The sequence below is a fragment of the Papio anubis genome, chromosome 2, assembly GCF_008728515.1.
Source record: "Papio anubis isolate 15944 chromosome 2, Panubis1.0, whole genome shotgun sequence".
NCBI lineage: Eukaryota > Metazoa > Chordata > Mammalia > Primates > Cercopithecidae > Papio > Papio anubis.
In genome coordinates this window covers 61,719,818-61,743,509 of record NC_044977.1, presented here as the reverse complement: position 1 = coordinate 61,743,509, position 23,692 = coordinate 61,719,818, and the positions used below count along the sequence as shown (strand labels likewise).

General features: G+C 39.1%; 1 protein-coding gene across 3 annotated transcripts in view; it reads right to left on the bottom strand.

Moving 5' to 3' along the window:
* Positions 1-17,142, bottom strand: part of CRBN (cereblon) — a 29,764-nt gene extending 12,622 nt beyond the window's left edge. For 2 of the 3 annotated variants that reach the window (XM_003894167.3, XM_021934225.1), the window contains exons 1-5: positions 17,027-17,142; positions 12,608-12,714; positions 11,498-11,700; positions 10,221-10,370; positions 5,145-5,304 (exon numbers count right to left, since the gene is read on the bottom strand). In XM_003894167.3, coding sequence (XP_003894216.1) covers positions 5,145-5,304; positions 10,221-10,370; positions 11,498-11,700; positions 12,608-12,714; positions 17,027-17,093 — 687 coding nt within the window. In that variant the 5' untranslated portion in view covers positions 17,094-17,142. Of the gene's footprint in view, positions 1-5,144; positions 5,305-10,220; positions 10,371-11,497; positions 11,701-12,607; positions 12,715-15,650; positions 16,970-17,026 lie in introns of those variants that run through there. The other variant, XM_009200320.4, reaches the window with a different exon arrangement.
* Positions 17,143-23,692: the final 6,550 nt, after the last annotated feature.

Here is a 23,692-nt window from a genome sequence, read left to right as displayed (position 1 = left end):
TAATTACATTGGCCTAACTCCTTCATCATGAGAGACACGTGCTGAATATTCTCTAATGCTTCCTTGTCAGAATGGTAGATAACACAGGAACACTTCCAGAAGTTTAAATAATTTTATTTCATGTCATTTGGGATGTTTAGGTTTCCATGGCAAATGCTGTGTGCCGTTTCAAGGTTAACTGAATACATCTCAGGAAGACTACAATCCTGGATCCTTTAAGTTCCTTTTCTGCAGGAAAAGTGTGTGCCAACCTTATTAGCTTGAGTGAGCTTACAGTTATGTAAGCATCTCCCAACTCTGACCATTTTAATTACTAAGACATGGAGACAGAACACACATATGCTGTGCTTCAGATTATGGTGGGATGGACAAGTCAGATACAAGCAAGCTCTATGAAGAAAGGAATGAATTGAACCTTGTATCTGTCTAAAGACAAGCACTGTTACATAATCCAGCCCCATGGTAAGCTAGCGTCCCACTAAAGGTGCAGCATGCCAAACCACTCAGATGGTCCCACTGCATATGGAGTTCCTACCAAAGATATCTGCCATCCCCTTTCCCTGTTAGATTCCTTTTTGATGCACACAGAATGGCTCTAAGTGGTTTCTCTAAAGCAGAACAGAGTTTGTAGGTCACTTGGAGTCCAAAATAGATCAGCTAGCAGTTTCTCTTGGCCTAGTGATCTAGATTCCAAATTTCAGAACCTAAGAAATTCTATCAAGGTTTAAACAAGGGAACCCTTTAGATAACCTGACATATATGGGATGGAGATATCTGTATCACCTAAAACTTTTTAGGCCTTCTCAATCCTTAGCATCTTCTCTTTAGCCCTTGGCAACTCTGAATATGAAAATAACCAAGGGCTAATTAAGACAAGAGGAAAAGCTCAGAGGATCTGAACCCAGGCAAATACATGCTTCTTTGGTCTTCGCAGCTCTATGTTTTCTTGTCTTGTTAAGCCAGTGGCAAGCCAGTTGTATGGGACAAATTTGGAATGTAATGTAAGCAAGGTGCTTTACCCATAGAACAGGAAGAATTTAAGCAGTAACTCACATAAAAAACAAATTTAAATAGCAGTCTTAACTTGCTTAGCCCAAGTTCAGGTTTAAGATTGCAGGATTCTACAGGCAGGTCACAGAACTAGCTGCACAGAACACTTAAGTCAGGAAGTAACTACCACTGCTCTCAACCTATACTTAGAACTTTGCAAAGAAGAGTTAATTTAGGATTTTTAATAGTTAAGAATTTTTAACCCATCTTGGTGTGGAAGAACTATTCTATATACCCAAATACTTAATACAGGCATACTGCGATTCAGATACTGCCTTTTTTTCTTCTTTTTTTAAAACAAATTGAAGATTTCTGGCAACCCTGTTTCAAGCAAGTCTATCAAGTCATTTTTCCAATAGCATGTGCTAATTACCTGTCTGTGCCATATTTTGGTAATTCTCACAATATTTCACACTTTTTCATTGTTATATGTTATGATGATTTGTGATTAGTGAACTTTGATGTTATTATTGTAACTGTTTTGGGGCACCACGAACTGCACCCATTTAAGACAGTAAACTTAACAAATGTGTTTTGATTGCTCCACTCACCAGCCCCTCCATCTCTCTCCCTCTCCTCAGGCTTCCCTACTTTGAGACATAACCATATTGAAACTAGGCTAATTAGTAACTCTACAATGGCTTCTAAGTGTTCAGGTGAAAAGAAGAGTAGTCACACATCTCTCACTTTAAATCAAAAGCTAAAAATGATACAGCTTAGTGAGAAAGGCATGTCAAAGCTGAAAGAGGCCAAACGCTAGGTCTCCTGGGGCAAACAGCCAAGCTGTGAATACAAAGTGCTACTCTGGTGAAAGCCGAAAAGCCTTATTACTGATATGGAGAAAGTTTTAATGGTCTGTATAGAAGATCAAACCAGCCACAAATTTCCGTTGAGCCAAAGCCTAATCCAGAGAAAGTCGCTAAATCTCCTTTCAGGGGCTAATAGCTGGTGACTTTAAGTTAAAGCCAATGCTCACTGGCCATTTCAAAAATCTTAGGGCCCTTAAGAATGATGCTAAATCTACTCTGCCTGTGCTCTGTAAATGAAACAAAGTCTGGATGACAGAACATCTGTTTAGAGCATGGTTTACTGAATATTTTAAGCCTGCTGTTGCGACCTACTGCTCAGAAAAAAGACTCTTCAAAATATTACTGCTCATTGACAATGTACATGGTCACCCAGAAGTTATGATGGAGATATACAAGGAGATTAATGCTGTTTTCATGCCTGGTAACAAAATTTCTATTCTGTGACCCATGGATCAAGGAGTTATTTAGACTTCCAAATCTTATTATCTAAGAAATACTGTTTTTGTAAGGCTATAGCTGCCACAGATGGTGATTCCTCTGATGGATCTGGAAAAAGTAAATTGAAAACCTTCTGAAAAAGATTCACCATTCTAGGTGCCATTAAGAATAATCAGGATTCATGGGAGGTGGTGAAAACATCAACATTAACAGGAATTCAGAAGAAGTTTACTCCAACCCTCATGGATGACAATTTTGAGGGTTTCAAGCCTTCACTGAAGGAAGGAACTGTGGATGTGACAGAAATAAAAAGAGAACTAAAGTTAGAAGTGGAACCCAAACATGGGTCTGAATTGCTGTAATCTCATGATCAAACACGGATTAGGAGTTGCTTCTCATGGATGAGCAAAGAAAGTGGTTTCTTGAGAAGAAATCTGAAGATGCTGTGAATGTTGAAATGACATGAAGAATTCAGAATATTACATAAACTTAGTTGATAAAGCAGCAGCAAGTTTTGACAGGACTGACTCCAATTTTGAAAGTTCTATTGTGGCTTAAATGCTATCAAACAGCGCTGCATAGGGATCTTTTGTGAACGGAATAGTCAATCTGTGGGGCAAACTTCATTGCTGTCTTAAGAAACTGCTGTAGTCACCCCAACCTTCAGCAACCACTACCCTGATTAGTCAGCAGCCATCAATAGCAAAACAAGACTATCCACCAGCAAAAAAGATTATGATTCACTGAAGGCTCAGATGATTGAATTTTTTAGCAATAAAGCATTTTTTAATTTAAGGTATGTACATTGTTTTTTAGATAGAATCTTATTATACATGTGATAGACTACAGTATTGTGTGAATAAAACTTTTATATGCACTGGAAAACCAAAAAAACTCATGAGACTCACTTTATTGTGATACTTGCTTTATTGCAGCGGTTTGAAACTGAACCTGCAATATCTCCGTGGTATGCCTGTACCCCCTGAAAAAAAATATCTAATATGAAATACACAACTATGTGAATATTGAGATGACACATAGGGAACATCTTGATGCAGTTACCTTGCCACATATTTCAGTAGCAAACCAGTGCCAAACATACTTTTAGGCACTAAATGACTTAATATATTCCAAATCTACTCCTTGGGGGGCCACATACTGACAGTGATCACTGACATACTTATTTCTACAGTAACATTTAAAATGACTATGGAAGCAAAATTTCCCACAGTTCAAAGAAACAAGGGCAAATGCGTATTTAAAGTGTCGGTATCTGGTATAGGGAAGAAAGTATTTCACGGTGATATGATCTGGTTGTGTCCCCACCCAAATCCTATCTTGAATTGTAACTCCCACAATTCTCACATGTCATGGGAGGAACCCAGTGGGAGGTGACTGAATTATGGGGGTGGGTCTTTCCTGTGCTATTCTTGTGATAGTGAATGAGTCTCACGAGATCTGATGGTTTTAAAAATGGGAGTTTTGCTGCACAAGCCCTTTTTCCCTGCCACCATCTATGTAAGACATGACTCGCTCTTCCTCGACTTTCACCTTCTGCCATGATTGTGAGGCCTCCCCAGCCATGTGGAACTTTTAAGTCTAATAAACCTCTTTTTTTTGTAAATTGCTTAGTCTTGGTTATCTCTTTATTGGCAGCATGAAAATGGACTAATACACACAGCTATACAAAAGCTGCCTGTTAAGGCAGTATCAATATTATTAAACATTAAAAAATACTAGTTTCAAGGTTGTTTGGGAGTCTTAAAGCAGTCTAATTATATCTTCATTAGAATCTTCCTTAGAAACACTAGTCAAAACACACTGTATCATGAAACAGATCAGTTAACTGAAATAAAGATAAGACCAGGAAGTCCTATAGATACCTGTTATAACCCTGATGCTCATCAAGTGCCCATTCTGCACAAGTTTTCGTGGAAAACTGGAGGAATTCTACAGTAAGAGCAATAAAAGTTTGGTACAGTAACTAGTGTATAAGTCCACTTGATTAATTATCCATAATAATTTACGTTAAATTGGAAATCTGTATTTACATGAAAATATTAAATCCTCATGACTTAACAAAGGGATGATTAATACAGAACTTTTAAGGTTACAATGGAAACAGTCTTTCCATATTAAAGAGAAAAACCTCAAAAAGCCCAATTATTCTAAATTTAGAAACTAGTAAATCTTTTTCTTTAGGTAGCAATTATAAATATTAACTATACTTAAAAGTGCACATCTCACAAATGAATAGAAACAGGTTCCCTCAATTTTTTTTTCCACATGACAATTATGATTTAGTGAAAGGATATAACATAGGAATTAGTGCCCAAACAAGCAACATTTTTAAAGAGCACCTAGTCTCAAGTCAATTTTTGTGATGTCAACTGCGTTTCATTAAAACACATAGCAAAAGAAACCTTTTCTCTCTGATCTGGAAGAAGAAACAGACTCTACTTTTCTACTACTACTCTACCCCAAATAAATCCTCCCTTCCTTAAGATAATGGATGTTTCTGATTCAAGAGCCAAACATCTAATTTGATCATAGTTTAATAAGCAATTCCCACGGAATTAAAAATCATAAGTGATTAATATAACCAATAAGCATAATAACAAGGATGTCTTACAGCTGTGTGACATTTTATTGTGTTTGTAAACTGCTTTTACATAAAATAGCTGCCTGTGCAATTTTTAGAGGGTCCAGCTATGATCAAATGTAGCTGGAATACTGCCACACAAGGTGTCTGGGGAATGAATCATGAGAGTTGTGTTTCTTTCTTAAAACAGGAAAAAAACAATCTATCTTCACTTTTTGAAGATGCATAAAAAATTAGTTTCTCACCTTCTGGTATTTCTGCCACCATTTATATGAACACTGGTCTTCCCTTGAGACAGGTTTTGAAGGAAATATCTGGCACTTATTGAGGGATTCTAACTGAACTGCAGACATGGTTGAAGGCAACACACATTCGGGAAGAATTTGCACTTTAGCTTGCTGGATTCTAAAATAAAGAGAACCAAGCATGGTATTCATTTCTAAAATCGACTAAAACTGTAAGTTTCTAAACAGTGATAATTTTAAATACTATGATTTTCCAAGTTTTATCTTTTAAACATTCATCAAATACTGATGTTTAGATATAGAAATTTTCAGAAAATAATTTTATTTCATAAATCATACCAAAGTTAAAACCAAAGATAGCCTAAGGTATGGATTTTCAATGTCACTGTGGAATGGAAAGGGAGATCTACACATTTCAGATAAATACAGAGTCTATAAATGAAACTACTGCTTGATACTTCTAATTTCTTAAACATTCTTTAGACACCCAAACTCTTCTATCCCCCCACTTCTTATGCTGCTTAACTCTTACATCTATCCTTTCCCATAAGTCATCTGAGTAGAGAAAGGAAGAGAAAAATCAAGAATGCATTTACATGGATGAATTAAAATAACACTAGGGAATTACATGCAATCTTTCTGTATGCATTCCTTTTCACATTCTTAAAAGTTTATCTGTACAGAGGATCAAACTATACATTAGATTCTTAAAAGTTATTTAAAATGTCATAATAAAGTCTTTTCCAAAATGCTACTTGAGAATATCATAATTGCAAATATCTGATGAACTAGTGCAAACAGGAAGGTTGTATGCATGAGCTGTCTTCCTGTGAGGCGCTCTATCTCTCAGAGTGTAGCTTTTGAAATGTAGAATATGTAACTATATTCAAATGCTAGTATAAAACACTGTCAGACTGACAAAGTCAAATATATTAAAAGTCTCTGCTTTATTAGTTATACTTAAGACTTCTAAAGTAGTCTTTCATAATAACCCCTGTTTGACCACAAAATATTATGGATGAACATTCTGACATTTTACTTATTTATTAAAAGGAAAAATAGCTGGGTGTGTTAGAAAGTATCTAGGTTTAATTTAATGATAATAGTAGACTCACTCTACCAACTTTATTTCCTTCCTGCAAACTCATTAGAAATACTCAAAAAATTTGTCTACATGATTTGGGAAAATGTTAAAACATTTTACTATAGTCAAACTATAGTCAAGTGTTCTTATGTTACTAGAGCTCATTAGAAACAAAATCTCAATTTCCTTCACCTGATTCATGAACACAAATAACTTGTTATTTATATTATGAAGACAAAAGTATATACCATCCTATGGAAATTTTTAGAAATCTGATTCTTCTTTAAGGTTATAGGAAACTGAATTAAGAATTTTGCTTTACCAAACTATTGCATAAGATTTGATTATGATAAAAACAGTAACATTATTGATCCCGTGACTTACAGATCATGTTAACAGTCTGCAGTACAAGATGTTTGAATTGCCTTGAAGGATGAAAGAATGCTCTCCTTTACCTGGTTAAACACGGCCAGGATCCACTGCATATGCAGTGGCTGGTTCTCCCAGCAGCTGAGTTTTGTTTTTAACATAAGCTAGTTTTTTTTCTTTCCAACCTGTTTATCAGAGTTGTTTTGTGATTACAGCAACATAATTTATATAAATGTTATAAAAACCAGTGAAATATGAGTACAACAATAAAATTGCTTCAAGGAACATTAAGTTGAGACATAAAAAAACTGCTTTCAACTTAGGTATATGCAACTTTAATAGGAAAAAAACCTCACAAATCTGGAAAATTTCTGCACTCAAATTGCCTTGTGACTATCTTTAGAATCCCTCTTTAAAGAAAAACTAGCAGTATAAACTGCGGATAATATACAATGAAAGTGCTAGAAAGTCTGCAGTCATCTCCAATGTGCAGACCTGCTTCAATTAAAAGACGTTGGTCTCTCCAAATGAAAAATGAATGAATTTATACATTTTAAGTTAAAATAAAATGTTTAAGCTATATATGTATAACATTTTGTGATTTCCAGCTTCAACTAACTTTCTGACTAACAATTACTGGTCTCAGTCATGACAGGTAAGAGATCTTCTCTTGTGATGCCAACAGGATATCAATCCCCTCCTCCTCTCTACATGCTAAGAAGTAGGAACTTCTGAAGAGTCCTATGTCAATGAGACCTGTGTTTTTACCAAAAAGAAATTTCTTTGTGTTCAGAAGATGCCCCTCCTGCCGCCCCGCCCCCCACGACTCTGGTTGTTGCATACTTTTTTTTTGAGATGGAGTCTCACTCTGTTGGCCAGGCTGGAGTGCAGTGGTACATCTCTGCTCACTCTAACTTCTGCCTCCCAGGTTCAAGTGATTCTCATGACTCAGCCTCCCGAGTAGCTGGAATTACAGGCACCATGCCCAGCTAATTTCTTTTATTTTTAGTAGTGATGGGGCTTCACCATGTTGGTCAGGCTAGTCTTGAACTCCTGGCCTTAAGTGATTCACATACCTTGGCCTTCCAGAGTGCTGAGATTACAGGTATGAGTCACCACACCTGGCCTCTGTAGTGTACTTTCAATAAATGAAGGGTCATTTAGGTAAAAGACAAATGGATATTTTTATTTTTTAATTTTTTTTAGTTTTCTATATGCTTATTTCTCTAAAACAAATGAATATTAAATATTTTACTGGAGAAAGGGAAGGTGGCTTGAGTTTCAAATGTGCTATGAAGAAATCCTGGTATAAGGGAAGGAGTACCAGTTTGGAAGTCAGGGGACCTAGAACCAATCAGGTCTGTCGCTTATTTGCTGTTTAGGCAAATTACTTAACCTCTCTAGTACTTGGCATTCTGATATAGAAAAAGAGGAGACTGCACTAAATCATCTCCAGAATTTCTTTCATTTCACCACTTCCAGTGAAGGTGGTTACAGGGCCAGAGAAGTAGTGGAGCCAAGAGAAATCTCATTCCACAGAGGCCTTTTAAATGAAGACAGACATACCCTTATGAGAGACCTTAATAATGGGTCTACAGAATACTAGAGAGAATGTGTCCTTTCCAAGTCTTATCCGCCTGTATCAGTTTGATAGTAATCTTTTTTTCTCCTTTGAGATGGAGTTTCCCTCTTGTTGCCCAGGCTGGAGTGCAGTGGCACGATCTTGGCTCACCGCAACCTCTGCCTCCCGGGTTCAAGCGATTCTCCTGCCTCAGCCTCCCAAGTAGCTGGGATTATAGGCATGTGCCACCATGCCCGGCTAACTTTGTATTTTTAGTAGAGATGGGGTTCCTCCATGTTGGTCAGGCTGATCTCGAACTCCTGAGCTCAGGTGATCGTCCTGCCTTGGCTTCCCAAAATGCTGGGATTACAGGCATGAGCCACTGCATGTGGCCTGATGTTAATCTTTACTAGAGTCAAGCATTCATTCCTTGTCTTGTTTTCAGAGTTAACGATATACTGCCATCTTGTGTTCAATAGTTTTTCCACAATCAAAACTCACTAATGTCAAGACAGTCTGAGAAATATACATTTCCCCAGTCAATTTTCCTTTATGGTTTCTAGAATAGTATTCACAATTGAAATTGTATGAAGTAAGAAGTACTTTAAAAATGGAACTGTTAGCAAAATCCACAGTAACAAAACAGTTTTCTAATTATCGTAATGCAGACCACCCCCAGGAAATCATTCTTTCATTCATTTATATAACATTTATGGTCCTAAATGTAAAACATAAATAAGTCTTGGTCATTGTTCTTAAGCAGGTTATCTATCGAGGGAGACAGACATATAATCCCATCAGGACAGTGCAATGTGGTAAGGCTATCAAAGTGTGCACAATGAATGTTCTGAGGAAGTACCTGGAGAGAACTAAACACCCTAAGAGCTCTGGCAATCCCATCTCACATTCCTCTATGCTCTCTTTAGCTCCAAGGAGCTGTCTGACATGTCAACATTTCCATAATTCAAAAATATATAGGAATGCCCACCATGTGAACAAAGCAGACAAAACGTTCCTGCCCTCATGCTGTTCACATTCTTTTTTCAGTCTTAATCCCTCACCCCACCATATAAAAACCCCAAAATACTCAGAACTTCCATGTGTTCAGAAGATACTACCTGGGCAACACAGAGGTCTGATGAGATTTTCAACTCTGGGTATAAATTGGAAACCAATTCACTAGTACTTGTATTGTGTACCAGGACTGTGTATCTGTAAGACCTCAGAGGTGATGTGCCACAGTTAAGAAGCACTCCCTTAAGAGATAATATCCAATGATCAAGGCAAATGCTTTACTTTGTTTCCTTTTTAAAAGAGGATAAAATAAGATAAACTGGACTTTTCTGTGTCTGCTTTAATGTGCATCCCTTGGATTTGTGCAAAACCCAGCCATTCGAGCTATGTCAAAATGAGTAACTGCTGAAACAGTACACTCAGGGAATTTCTAAATGTCACAAGGCACATAGACTACAAGTATTTATTGATCACTTATTATGTAAATAGCATTTCTGGGTGATATAAAATTCACACTGGAGAAGGACACTAAATATAAATGGCTTTTATAGCTCAGATGGAGCAGTTGGCAGATGTAACCCGTGTGGCTTTCAAACATCATAGCAATGCTACAAAAACCACAGCTGTCCTGGTGAGCACACAAACAGCTCACAAGCCTGTGGTCTCCCTATCCTCTTATGCTCTGAGAGGCCTTCAATCCTAAAGAAGCCAAGTCCCAAACAGCACCTCCCTTTGGATTTACATTACTATTCTCAAACCTGGAGAGACATTAGAATCACCTGAAAATCATTTTTAAAAGATGCTGCAGCCTCATCACTCTCTGGAGATGGGAGATGAGGTTGAAACTCAAGCTTCTATAGTTTTAAAAGCTTCCCAGGTGATTCTGATGCATAGCAAGGTTGGAAACCACTGGGCTATACCTTAGAAGGGAAAGAGAACAACTAGTTAAAAGTTACAAAATCTGAAAGGTCAGTAGAATAAAAAAGTACAAGAAAACTATTTCATTATAAAACATTCACAGAGCATTAAGGTATATGTTATTTCTTACCCATCTGACTGTGTTCTTAGCTCAAGGACTTTGAACCTTTGTCTTCCAATTGCTTTCACTTTCACTATCTCAATTCCAAAATCCTGTTCTTCTCGATAGGCATATATCTCTGCTGTTGTTCCAAACTGTGCTTCCCTTTCCTGTATATTGCTTCCAAGACAATTTTAAAAGGAAAGAATTTTGAACATTTGAGTTTTAAATATATGCAAAGTATGCAAAAGCAATACATATGGGTAAACAATTTATAGACTCAACCCTTACTACAAAGCTAGTATAATTTTATTTATTTATTTGTTTGAGACACAGTGTGGCTGCGTTACCCAGACTAGAGTGCAGTGGCATGATCTCAGCTTGCTGCAACCTCTGCCTCCCAGGTTCAAGTGATTCTCCTGCCCCAGCCGCCTGAGTAGCTGGGATTACAGGCACACACCACCACGCCTGGCTAATTTTTGTATTTTTAGTAGAGACGGGGTTTCACCATGTTTGTCAGGCTGGTCTCAAACTCCCAACGTCAGGTGATCCAGCCGCCGCGGCCTCCCAAAGTGCTCGGAGTACAGGCGTGAGCTACCGTGCCTGGCCAATTTTATTTATTTTTAAATCACATGGGGGATATAGAAGGAGGATTCAGGAAGTACGATTAGAGAACTTTAGGAAAAGAATAGATTTCTAGTCACTGAAAATAATTTAGAACTTACAGGGGTTTAAACTCATTTCCCAAACCAAACATTCTTTCACTCTGTCAAATGACTTATCATTTCTGCTGCTTACTGGCAGCACTGTACTGGGGTGGGAGCTTCCTGTATGTATTTCCTGCCTCTACTGCAGATTTCCTTTATTTGCCACGGGATACTTAACATTCAGCTTCAATTTAAAGGGTACAACCTATGAATTTTGAGAGACAAGGAAAGACAAGACCACTCTTTTGGAAAAGTAATCCTTTAGGTTAAAATAAAAAAGCACTATTTCTCTTTAATAAAGAGTTATTGAAACCAAGATTCCAGAAATGTTTTTCATCAAATATAAATGATTAAAAATTTTTCAAATACCAGAAAGTTAAATTGTGTATGAAGGTGTAGAGCTGAGTTAGATGGTAATTAAATGAACAAAAATACTCCAACTTGCACTATGAAACTTCTACTTAACCAAACTCCTAACCTCACATTCTTACCCAACCTCTCCTGTACATGCATAATAACAGCCTGCTTTGGCTTCAATAACGACCACCGCAATTACCCATGAGAGGAAATGTATTAAGCAAATGGACTCTAATATTTTACCTGTATGCAAGAACAGCAAAGGTTCTATCTTTCTGAATTAAATTCCGCACCATACTGACTTCTTGAGGGTGAAAAAGCTGAAGAGGCAATGTCTGTCCGGGAATCAGGATCATCATCACCTGTGGCAGAACTGGAATCACCTGACAGCTGTCGTCATCGTGCAAAGTCCTGCCATGAAATTCTTCCATATCAGCGCCTAGGTACTATTTAAGAACATATATAGGTACAGCGTCATGATCGATATGTAATAAAAATATAAGCTCAACAGACTAAAGAGCAAATCACATTAAAAGAAATACAGGCCAGGCACAGTGGCTCACACCTGCAATCCCAGGACTTTGGGAGGCCGAGACGGGCGGATCACCTGAGGTCAGGAGTTCAAGACCAACCTGGCCAACATGGTGAAACCCTGTCGCTACTAAAACTACAAAAATTAGTTGAGTGTGGTGGTGGACGCCTGTAATCCTAGCTACTCAGGAGGCTGAGGCAGGGGAATCACTTGAACCCAGGAGGTGGAGGCTGCAGTGAGCCGAGATTGTGCCACTGCAGTCACTCGAGCTTGGGTGACAGAGCAATGCTCTGTCTCAAAAAAAAAAAAAAAAAAAAAAAAATACAAATGGGGTTACAAACACTTAATAAATGTGGTATATAAGCATCCCATGTGAAAATATAATTTTTAATCTAACTTTAACTCTTAGAATTTCTAATCTTTTATGAAGAATATCTCACAAACACAGAAATTCAAGAATTTTTTTAATACAAAGTATTTTATTTTTACCAAGAAATATCTCTATGTCCAAATATCACAAACAGCAAGTAAAAAATGTATGTTCAGTAACACTCTAGTACCTAGAAGTACAGAGAAGTATTTAATAGCTCAATTACTAGAAAGACTATAAAGAGCAACAATTCTTCAAACAATTCCACCACAACATAGTATTAAGCTTCTTCAAAATTATAGTTAAATGTTTATCTACTGGCAAATAGCCCATGTCCTCATCCACAATTTCTGATATCTAGTAATACAAATATCAGTCACTTGTTTTTATGAACTTTTATCTACATTTAAATGTGTATCTATTATATTAGATCTATCACTAAATTACATACTGTATGTGATGTTGGCAGACTGGTGTCAAAATTTATGATGTTTGGTTTTTTGGCTTCTTTACTATCCTGGTCTTCAACTTCCATTTCATCTTCTTCCTCACTCTCCGCTGTAAGAGTAGAATATTGTAAGAAAAAAAAAATGAATGAAAACCTTTCAAACACATAATTCCTTCTTCAAAAAAGGGGTACTTCTAAAACCACATGCATTTGGTAAACTCTACAGTACTGTGAAGAGGCAGTCAGAGGGCTGGGGTCTATGCTGGGCTCTGTCAGTAGCTATTTTTTTTTTTTTAAGTCAACTGTGAATTTTAGAATAGTTTAACATTGATAGAGAAGTTGCAAAGATAATACAGAGTGCTCCTGTATGTCACACACCCTTTTCCCCTATAGTTAATTTATATCAGTATGGTACATTTGCCACAACGAAGGAATCAGTCTTGGTACATTACTATAACTAAACTTCACATTTTATTTGGATCCCCTTAGTTTTTATCTAATCTTTTTGTGTTCCAGGATCCCACATTACATTTAGTTATCATGTTTCCCTACCCTCCTCTGGGCTAGTGTGGTTTTCAGACTTTGCTTGTTTCTGAGTTTTGAGGAGTACTGGTCAGGTATTTTGAAAAGTATCCCACAACTGGGTTTTGTTGATGTAATTCCCATGATTAGACTGAGGATACGTGTTTCAAGGAGGAAAAAGTGAAGTGTTGTTATTCTTTTGTTTTTTAGAAATGGGGTCTGTCGCCAATGTGCTGTTTTTATTACATATCAAGCCTACATATTATGAACTAGTCCTGCTATTAACCTTGATCACCTGGCTAAAGCAGTATGTGTCAGGTTTTCCCACTATAAAGTTCCTTTCCCCCTCCTTTTCACATTATACTCTTTGGAAGCAAATCACTAGGTGTAGCCTCCACTTAAGCGGTGATAAGTTATGCTCCACTCCCTTGAAAGGGAAATACCTATATACGTTATTTAAAATTCTTCTATATGGGAGATTTTTCTCTTCTCCCTCACCAGAAACTAATTTTAACACCTTAGACAACTCATTCTGCCCAATTAAATTTTAGTTTCCTCATCTGCAAAATGATAGGCTTAAACACGTCAACCTCTAACGTTCTCTCAAACTCTCAACTTCAAAGAGTTCCTACCTAAGTAAGAAAAGAAACCAAAGCAGGCAAGATCTGTTAATTAAAACAGAGAAAGATAATCTGGCAGGAAGAATTTCACAGCATTTTTATAATGATAACATTTCCGTGGCTGTCACTACATTATTTTAAAGTGAAGGCCAGGTGTGGTGGCTCACACCTGTAATCCCAGCACTTTGGGAGGACGAGGCAGGCAGATCACTTGAGGTCAGGAGTTCAAGATCAGCCTGGCCAACATGTTGAAACCCCATCTCTACTAAAAACACAAAAATTAGCCGGGTGTGGTCGCAGGTGCCTGTAATCCCAGCTACTGGGGAGGCTGAGGCAGGAGAATTGCTGGAACCCAGGAGGCGGAGGTTGCAGTGAGCTGAGATTGTGCTACTACACTCCAGCCTGGGTGACAGAGCAAGATTCCATCTCAAAAGAAAAAAAGAAAGTTTTGCAATCATTTTCATACTATTTTGCTTAGTAATTTTAAATTTAAAAATAAAGTTGCATGAAGCATAAAACATTTTAGAAGAACGTCTTAGAAAACTAGATGTTACCAATGACAGCAAAGAAAATTAGAAAATGCTACACAATACAAATGCTATTATACTAACTGTGAGTCTGTCCGTTTCATACAAACTATGAGTAAATTTCCTATCCTAGACCAGTGATTCTCAACCACAGGTGATTTTGCCCCTCAGGGGATACTGGTTGTAATAACTAAGGGAGTCTGACTGGCATCTAGTGGGTAGAGGCCAAGGATGCAGCTAAATAGCCTACAATGCAAAAGACAATCCCACCCAAAGAATTCTCCAGCCCAAAAGTCAAGTGCTGAGGTTGGGAAACCCTGGCCTAGACTAACAATAAAGAATTACTGAATCTCATTTCTCACGTCCCAGATCCTGTATTTTTAAACGCCCCAAATAAACTTCTAAATCAATAAAATGTCAATACAAAATAATCATTTTTTTCCTTTACATATCATTATTTAAGTCAAACCACCTGTAGCCAGGTCCCTGACAGAAAATAAAAATGTTTTTCAATATGGTAACTGCCTTGGACTTTCTATTCATTGTTACAATTTCCCAGATACAAAACTTTGTCAAAAACAGAATTACTTCAACTTATATGTAAATAGTCAATGGTCTAACACTTCATACAAATTTTCCTGGGAACATGTAAGTTTCACCAAAAGATAAAAAAGGGCAATCTAAATGGATGAGAAAAATATTCTGTATCAAATTCTTTGTATTTCCAACGCTGACAGCATGGCTATCACTTGGCATGCAGCACGATCCACTTTATTGCTCTACTACAGAAAGTTTAAAAGATAAACTATTAGCTCAAAGGCTGGAATTAATATTGTTAAAAATTTACATTTTAACTCTTCTGACTCCTAGTCTCTGAATAATTTCTTTAGTAACTTTTTTTTCATAAATATGGCTAAAACCCACTTTCCCATACTCAGTTATGTTTATTGTTTCATTTGCCTAGGATAAATTCTTCACATCTCAACTATAAAGCTTTATGTTGCAACTTAGAGGACTTACTCTTCAGAACAACTCGTACTACATGGAATTATGGAAAGTCCAATGTTTTCCTACAAATAAAATTTACGTAATTTGGAAAGGCATTATTGCTATATCTACATCATCTCTGGGCCCTCTCCCGATGTTTTTCTGAAACACACACACACACACACACAAAACACGCTGACTGTTCAGAGCTATCACAGTGAAGTCTGATGACTCATCTCATGCAGAAGCACCATGTGAATGCCGACAGAACATCAGTATCCTTCCTCTTCTATTTACCATTCTCCCTGAAACACCGGATTTGGCACAGAGAGTAGGGCTAATGTCTCTGAAAAAACAGCTCAGCTTTCCATCAAAGGCTGGCACACTTACCCTTGTGTCAATTCAGCTAGGATGGCTTCAAGAACAACCACTGACTATGGTTTATTTTTATAGAAAAGTTCTCTCCTATATGATGGGCGTGCACTCAGTCTCTTCCATGCTGCTACTAGTTGACAAATTAATCTTCCAAGCATAGATTTCCTTAGGCAATTACCTGAAACCGAAAACTGTTTCTTGGCAATCCACGGGAAAAACCCCAAACACACTGGCAAGAGATGCCAGTTTCCCAGCAACTTAAACCCAATCTACCTCCTAGGCCTTATGTTCCACAACCATATCCTAAATATGTGCTTTTGGATGTCTCCTGATCTACCTTGAAAGGCTTTTTCCCAGCTCCTCTGACCCTTGAACAACTTCTGCCTCTGAAGAACCACAATAGCATTCATTTATCTGGCCCTAAATCAACTGCCTCTGCAGTTGATTTATGTTTAGTTATATTCTCAGCAGCCCGGCCTAGACAGTAAACCTCAAGTATCAGATTGTGTATTATCTCTCGTTTCATCTCCACAACACCTAACATACTTGATTAACGAAGGGACTCAGTTAATAGTCTCAAGTTTGGATGATACGCCTTTTGGAAAGCATCTCTTGAAAGGCATTGCATGAGAAGTTTATACAATATTCCATGCCTTTTTTTTTTTTCTGTTCAGTATTTCAACACAAGGCCAAAGTCTAAACATTTCACACAACATACAGGAAAAAGAAAAACTAAGTATCTCTGATAAAGCATAATCGTACATGCCTGAGAAAAACAGACCAACAGTAAGAAAAACAAAATAGAGAAGGGATTTAGAGAGATAATGACAGACACACCCGGGATGGAATCCTAACTCTGCTGTGTGACCTTGCGCAAGTCACTGAACTAATCTGCAATCCAATACTCGCTGATCAAATCGGAAACTGAAAAGTGATGTGGAAAGGATTAAAAGGCGAAATGCAGGCAAAGCGTTAAGTGCAAGGCTCGTAACACGGTTAGTGCTTAGTACATGTTAGCTGTCACTCTTATTAAAAGGAAGGAAACCAGCAAAACCAACAGCTGTGAATCTGACCCGGCCCTCTAGTTCCAGAGCATTTCCTAGGAGCTACACTCAGGACACAGGGAGGATGGAGAGGATGAGTTTCCTGTTCTTAAGAGCAAACGTCCCCCGACACCCTGGCTCACGGCTCGGGGCAGCAGAGCAGCGAAGAAGGTGCCGCGACTCCATCGCTGGCCAAGGGCCGACGTGAAGCAGCCTCCTGGTGCGGCCCTGCTGGGTTGGCTGGCCCGTCTCGGCACCCCCACACCCGCCTCCCAGGCCCAGCTGCACCGTTAGCGGCTCCGGGCCTCGCCGCACTCCCGACTACAGGGAACTACTCCGGGCGGTTACCAGGCAAGAGCGGCAGGTGATTGCCCATGTTGTGCGCAGCGTCCTGCTGATCTCCTTCGCCGGCCATGTCTGTTTACCCGCAAAGGAGGCTGGGACAGGGCGGTGCCGGAGACTCCGGGGGAGGGTCCGCGTCTCGCCGCTGCCGCGCACCGGGGCCACAGCGCCCCCTGGCAGCCCCAGAGGAGCAGACGGCGGCGCGTACCCAGGCCTGGGAGTGATGCCCTAGGCGGAAGGGACAATTACAGGCCTGCGCTCCGCACCAGGGACAGAACGCCGTCCCCCGCCATCTAGGGCTGAGTGCCCGGCGTACACGCTGCAGAGTCCTCACCTTGTTCCAGCCTTTAGCATGACTTATTTAATCGTACTATTTTGCATATGGAGAAACTGAGGCTGAGAGCCTTTAGTCTCCACCTTGTTTTTAAACGAAGAGGGTAGGGAGTAAATAGAAACCTGTTCATGCAGCAATAGTTTCAATTCTTAAAATATGAAGCATATATAAAATAAGCATATATGTGAAGGCTGGGGAAATCCATCAGTTCTTCCGAGGGTGGTTAAATTATTGCTGATTTTCTTCAGTAGTTTCAATATATGTACATGTAACTTCAGTAACTTCAGTAGTTTCCATATATGTACATTACATTACAAAATTAACAAGTATTAATCAGAAACATACTTGAAATGATGATTGCACAGAATGGAAAACGCCTGTAATTGGTAAATAAAACTGTCGAAATATAAACTAACCTACTCATTATGACTTCAGCTATGTAAAAACAAGTCACTGTGGCAAAAAAGAAATAAAGACTATGTAAAAAATGAAGATAATTCTGTTATAACGGTGGAGTTGTGACTGGCAAGGTATTTGTTTTGGAGGGTGGACAAAAGTTTTCGTAGTGTACTTTCAATATCATTTTTTCGGCGAGGAAGGAAAACTGAAAAATCCTTAAATGAGATACAACAGCTGCACACGGTAGAGGTGGTGGTGGTGGAGGCTGAGAGGCAGCAGCAGCATTGCTCAACAGAAAAGTCATGGATCTGAGATTTGAAAAAATGATTTCAGAAAATTTGCCTCCCTGATAAGTTACAAGCGGAAAACTCCCTTGTGACAGAGGTTTGTGAATCATTCCTGTGTCATTTTGCCTCCTGTCTCCGAATCAGTCTGTGGTCTTGGTCAAATCACTTATGGCCTCAGGCCTCAATTCACCTGTTTGCAAAATAAGAATAAACCAAATAGTGTCTCCTATTTGTTCCAGTTAATAATGTCTGCAATATACGATTAGGTTAATAACAATTACATATACTACATAGTGAGTTAACAGAGTTAAGGTGATCACTCCAGTCAATTGAAGGATGATTATATGCCACAGTACCAGAACAGAACGATGAGGGAATGGCCGGTGTATGGGTGTGCGTGTGTGTGCACACGTGAAAGAGAGCGCGGGCAAGCAGGGAGCATGCACTAAGTAATATGTGTGTGTGTTTGATGCTGTAGCATTATCAGTCTCATTATAGTTTGTAGAATTTCAATAACCTGTGCTTACCTGCAGCAGAATTTTCTTTATGCAAGCATCTGGCTTCTAAACAAGTAAGCTCTGACTTTCCAGTCGTTCTCCCCAGAGGTGATATCAGAATTGTCTGAACCCTGGGTCAATCAAGAATTCTCTGGACAAGAAAGCACAGCTGTAAGCCTGGTGGAGTCCACAGATGTGGCTGGAGAAGCACTGTTTTTCTTTCGTCTTTTGTGCATTGCTGCAGATCACCAGAGCTCACATCTGCGTATCTTTTACTCCCCCATTCTCCTCCTTTTCTCCCCTCTCTTCACATTCACCATCTGCTCCCTCCTTCATTTTATCCCTCCAGAGTCTACCCAGTCATCCATAGCTACACCTTTCAATAGGGATAACAACAGATGATCATTGAACAAAAATATCTAAGCAAGCAGGTTTCTTGGATTAAGCACTGGTTATTAAAACCAAAAGGAAAACATGATCATTTACCATTTATGTTTAATTTGGTAACTTTATCCTGAAAGAAGATATCATACTGAGTTGTTCCTCACATTTCCTCTTGCTTGCATGAAGTATCAATGGATAAGGAACTCTGCAAACCAGAGGGAAAAGAAATATATAGGTTCATAGATCACTGTCTTACAGCTCAAGAATTAACTTTAATAGTGCAGAATTAAGGGTGGTAGAGGATGGGAGAAAACATAAATGAAAGAGACTATCGTTCTTTCGATTTCTGGCTTCTACGCAATATTAGCAGCAACGGATATGTATACTGGGAGAAGACATTTCTGTCTCCCCACCCCCCTGTTTTTTTTTGTATTTTCTCTCTCTCTCTCCCCCACCCCATATAGATAGAGAGATAGATAGATAGATAATTTTTTTTTTTTTTCTCGCAACAGGGTCTTGCTCTGTCCCAGGCTGTAGTGCAGTAGTGCAATCTTGGCTCACTGCACCTGCCACCTCCTGGGCTCAAGTGATCTTCCTGCCTCAGCCTCCAGAGTAGCTGGGACCGTAGGCACCAGCCACCACAGCCAGCTAATTTTTGTATTTTTTGTAGAGATGGGGTTTTGTCATGTTGCCCAGGCTGATCTGGAACTCCTAAGCTTAAGTAATCTGCCCACCTCCACCTCCCAAAGTGCTGGGATTAAGGGATTAAGGCATGAGCCACCACGCCCAGCCTCTACATATTTTTTAATGTGTTAAAGAATGCTACTACTCTTGTCTAAGCAGTTGATTATCTCTTGTCTGGAGTATGGCAATAGCATCAATCCCGGTTTCTCGGCTTCTACCCTTAGTTCTTACAGTGCTTTCTCAACAAAGTCTGAGCGATCCTGTTAAAGCACAAGTCAGATTATGTGACTCCCCACTCAGTACCCTTCCTTGGCTCCCCATCTCCCTTGCAGTGGCCCTTATAGTGCACAGTGGGCCCCCTGTATCCTTCCCTGATGTTACTTCACTACTGCTCTGTGGGCTTTCCCTCCCCTCCATCAACACTGACCTTCTTCTTCCACAACCACATGGACCCATGGCCACCTCAGGGCATTTGCAATTGCCTTTTCCTTTGGCTGGAATGCTCTCCTCCTGCATAGATGCATGACTTTCCCCCTTGTAACTTCCACATCTTGGGTCAAATACCCCTTCCTTGGGGAGTCCTTCCTACACTACCCAGTGTCAGATTGTGACCCTTTTCCCCGACTTCCCACCATTTTCTACCCTTCTTCTCTGCTTCATTTGCCTTCATCTAAGCATTTCTCAACTTTTAAAATACTATGAGACCTGGATAAGATAGTGAGACCCTGTTTCCAAAATAATAATAATATAATAATAAAATACTATGAGGCTTACTTTTAAAAACAGTCTCACTTCTCCCCACTCAAAAGTATAAAGTCTGGATGGGGGATTTCTGCTCCCAAGAACAGGTTCTGGCATTTAAAAGCTGCTCAAAAAATGTTCATTAAATGAAAGATAAATTGCACAGTTCTGGCAGACACCGATTTCCTACTGACTCAACAGCAATTCCTCTTTCCTTCCCTGCCAAGAACTCTAATTTTGTTTGGGGCAATAGTGTACTCTGCTATGGGGTCATGTTTTGCTGTAAGCCTATAATAATGAGCCCACTCTATTCCCCCAAGCTCCTCTATGGCTGATGATATCACCTGACCTGGTCCTGGCACCTAGAGAAAGTCAGCTTGGTAACCTCTAAGGATGATGAAGAGGGAAGACAACTTTAAGAAGAGATTTTCCTCCATGATGAAAGGCAAAGATGTCATTCCTCCCCACTTCCTGCTGGGATGAAGATTAAGACCCATATTGGTTTGATGGATAAAACCAGCCAACCTAGTCCAAAGATCAAAAATTGTTTTTAAAGGTAATTGTGGACTTTAGAAAAAGCAAAGCTAGATTAACTTGTAGGCGTATTTGGTTATCGTTTTTTGAATAGATGAATTCATTAATTTTGGAAGTGCATAAATCTTCCAATGCTTTCTCCCTTGGGGCAAAAGCACAGGTGAGACAAGCAGCCCCACGGACATGTTCCTCTCACAGTGCCACAGTTCCCTCGGCCACTCTGTGAGACGCAGGTCACAAACAGGTGACCTCTCAAGCTAGAGGCTTTCTTGCCCTGTGTGGTATTTTGAGTTTTTGAGTTATATGATTGCCAGCCAGCATTTGGCAATTGAAGAATACACATACCAATATTGATTTCCTGCTTCTCTTTAAAACTGGGAAGATTTGGCCACCATAAGTCAGATTCATGCATGGGAACAATTATCTCTGACTAAATAACAATGCCTGGTTTAGTTGGGGCAACCCCTGTTGGTCACAGAAGCCAACCAGCCAGTGTGTGTCTGTGTGTGTGTGTGTTACCTGCCTTGGTCTGGCCTGCATTTGTGTGTGCAACCACTTATATGAGTGTGTAGCAATTGATAGAGCAACCCTACATTGGGATTTGGCCAGGACAGCCTTGGTTTGTGTTTGGTGTATCAGCATAACTACCAGAGCAGCCTCACCCCTTGCCCCATTCCACTCTTCAAAGTGTGCCAGTTTGTACAATAAATTGTCCTACATATAGAGCAGTAGAGGTGCTCGCAGCACCGTGATGGGGCTATGTGGACATCGTTATCTGCCTGGGGAGTCCCATTCATATTCAGCCTCCCTTGACAAGGAAGGATCATAACTATGGATCTTTAAATCCTTTGTAGCTCTCTGATTCAGTCATAGAGAATCATGTTCATGAATTTTCTTAGAACTATGCTAGTTGTGCTGTCGCTAACTTAAAATAAAGAGTCTTTAGAGTTAAATCAGGGTAATTCTCAAGTTCCCAGTCCACAGAGGCTACAAACAGTTTCCTAAACTTGCCCCAGTGGAAAAATCTTTTAAACTTTTTGGCAACCTATATATCAGGAAAAATAGTAACGTATTCAGGAATGCATTTTTTTTTTTTTTAAGTCTACTTCTTACCATCAAGCGCAGGGGCTGGAAGTCATGGCTGTGGAATGTGTATGGTAGCATCTGATCCTGTAAATCCCAGAGTTATGAGGGAATGAAAGATAGATCTTGTCAGCTTTATGCAGACCTAGAGAGAAGAAAAACAGGGAAGCCTGCTCAGTTAGCAGGCAGAAAACCAGAGGTAGTAAGGGTATTTCATAGCCCCTTCAAAATGTTGACAATTTTATTAATGACGCAGTTTCGTATTTCAGTAATATGGTGAGTAATTTGGGATTTGAAAAAAATACGTTTATATGCAACTTTCCCTGCTACAGTAATATTTTCAGGTACACTAGAGCCTATACAAGTCCCAGGCATGTTGGATTATTTGCCAAAAATGATTATTTGTGATGATACTTAATGTTGCAATTTACTGAGACTTCCTGCCACTACATCCATCTCTGACTTGACAGGTAAAGTAGGGAAGATTTTTGTAAGATAGTAAAATTTTGGGCAATTTATGGTTTTTCAACTTGTGTGCAAAACTTTGTTCATGACTCACCCAATAGCTTGTCCTGACACTACGTGCTATTTCCACTGGAAGCAAAGGCGTACAGAATATTGCAGAGGAACGAACACAAAGCAGGGAGAGAGGAGACCTTGGTTCTAGTCATTGCCTTGGTTCTACCTGTAACTTTTGTTGGGGTATTTCAATGTCTTCCTCCTTGCACTTGTATTCTTGGTCTTGCACATAAGGGTTTACAAAGGCCAGGATACGTGAGGTTTTGCTACAGTAACAAAAATTTCAGCAGCTTAACCAATAGAGGTGTATTTTTTGCTGAAATCAAATGTTCTATGGATTTGGTGACTCTCCAGGGCACCATGTTCTCTATTGACAGATCACCAGCGAAGGCTGCTTTGGTCTTGTGGAAACTTCACATCAGTATGTGCTTCTATAATTGCAGATTGCCCATGGCTGAAGGAAAAAGCTCGGAGAATTGAACACTGTCTCTTAAATGCTTCTGCCTGGAAGAGAAACATATTACCTTCACTCGTATTTCACTGGCCAAGGTGAATCCCAGGGCTCAGTCTAACTTCAAGGGAGCAGAGTAGTCTAATACTCTGTGTAGGAGAAGTGGAACTTGGTTACATTTGTAATCTCTGCCACAGGGTGGTACTAACTTAGTGATTTTCATATCTGTGTACATATGTTGATATATGCATACATACATACAAATGTGTGCATACACATATATATTCACATATATAAGCTTCAAAATTATTTGCTCAGAGGAAATCTTACATGGAAATGTAAGTATAGCAAATGAAAGTAGAACTACACTGAGGATGATGTTCTTGGCTTTCATCACCCTTCTGTACTTCAGGAAGACCAACTTTTCACAATCCCTGGACAGTTGTAAAATGCTATCATGCTATTCAGTGGTCAGAAACAGAATAACTTCTTAAGAAACTAGCTTAAAAATAACAGACCAGCATAATTACTAAAATCAGATGTAAGTAGAATCATGTAACTGAGAAGACCTATACTGTATGAAAAAGTTAACCAACTCACAAAGAAACTGAGAAGAGAGACAAAAAACAGGTCAAATCACAGTCTAAATAAATATCATTCCCAATAGCATGAAGAGGATTTGGGTCCCCAAATCCTAGTAAATATATCGTTTGCTGCAACTGACATTAGCTTACTGTTTGTATATAAGGAAACAGAAAA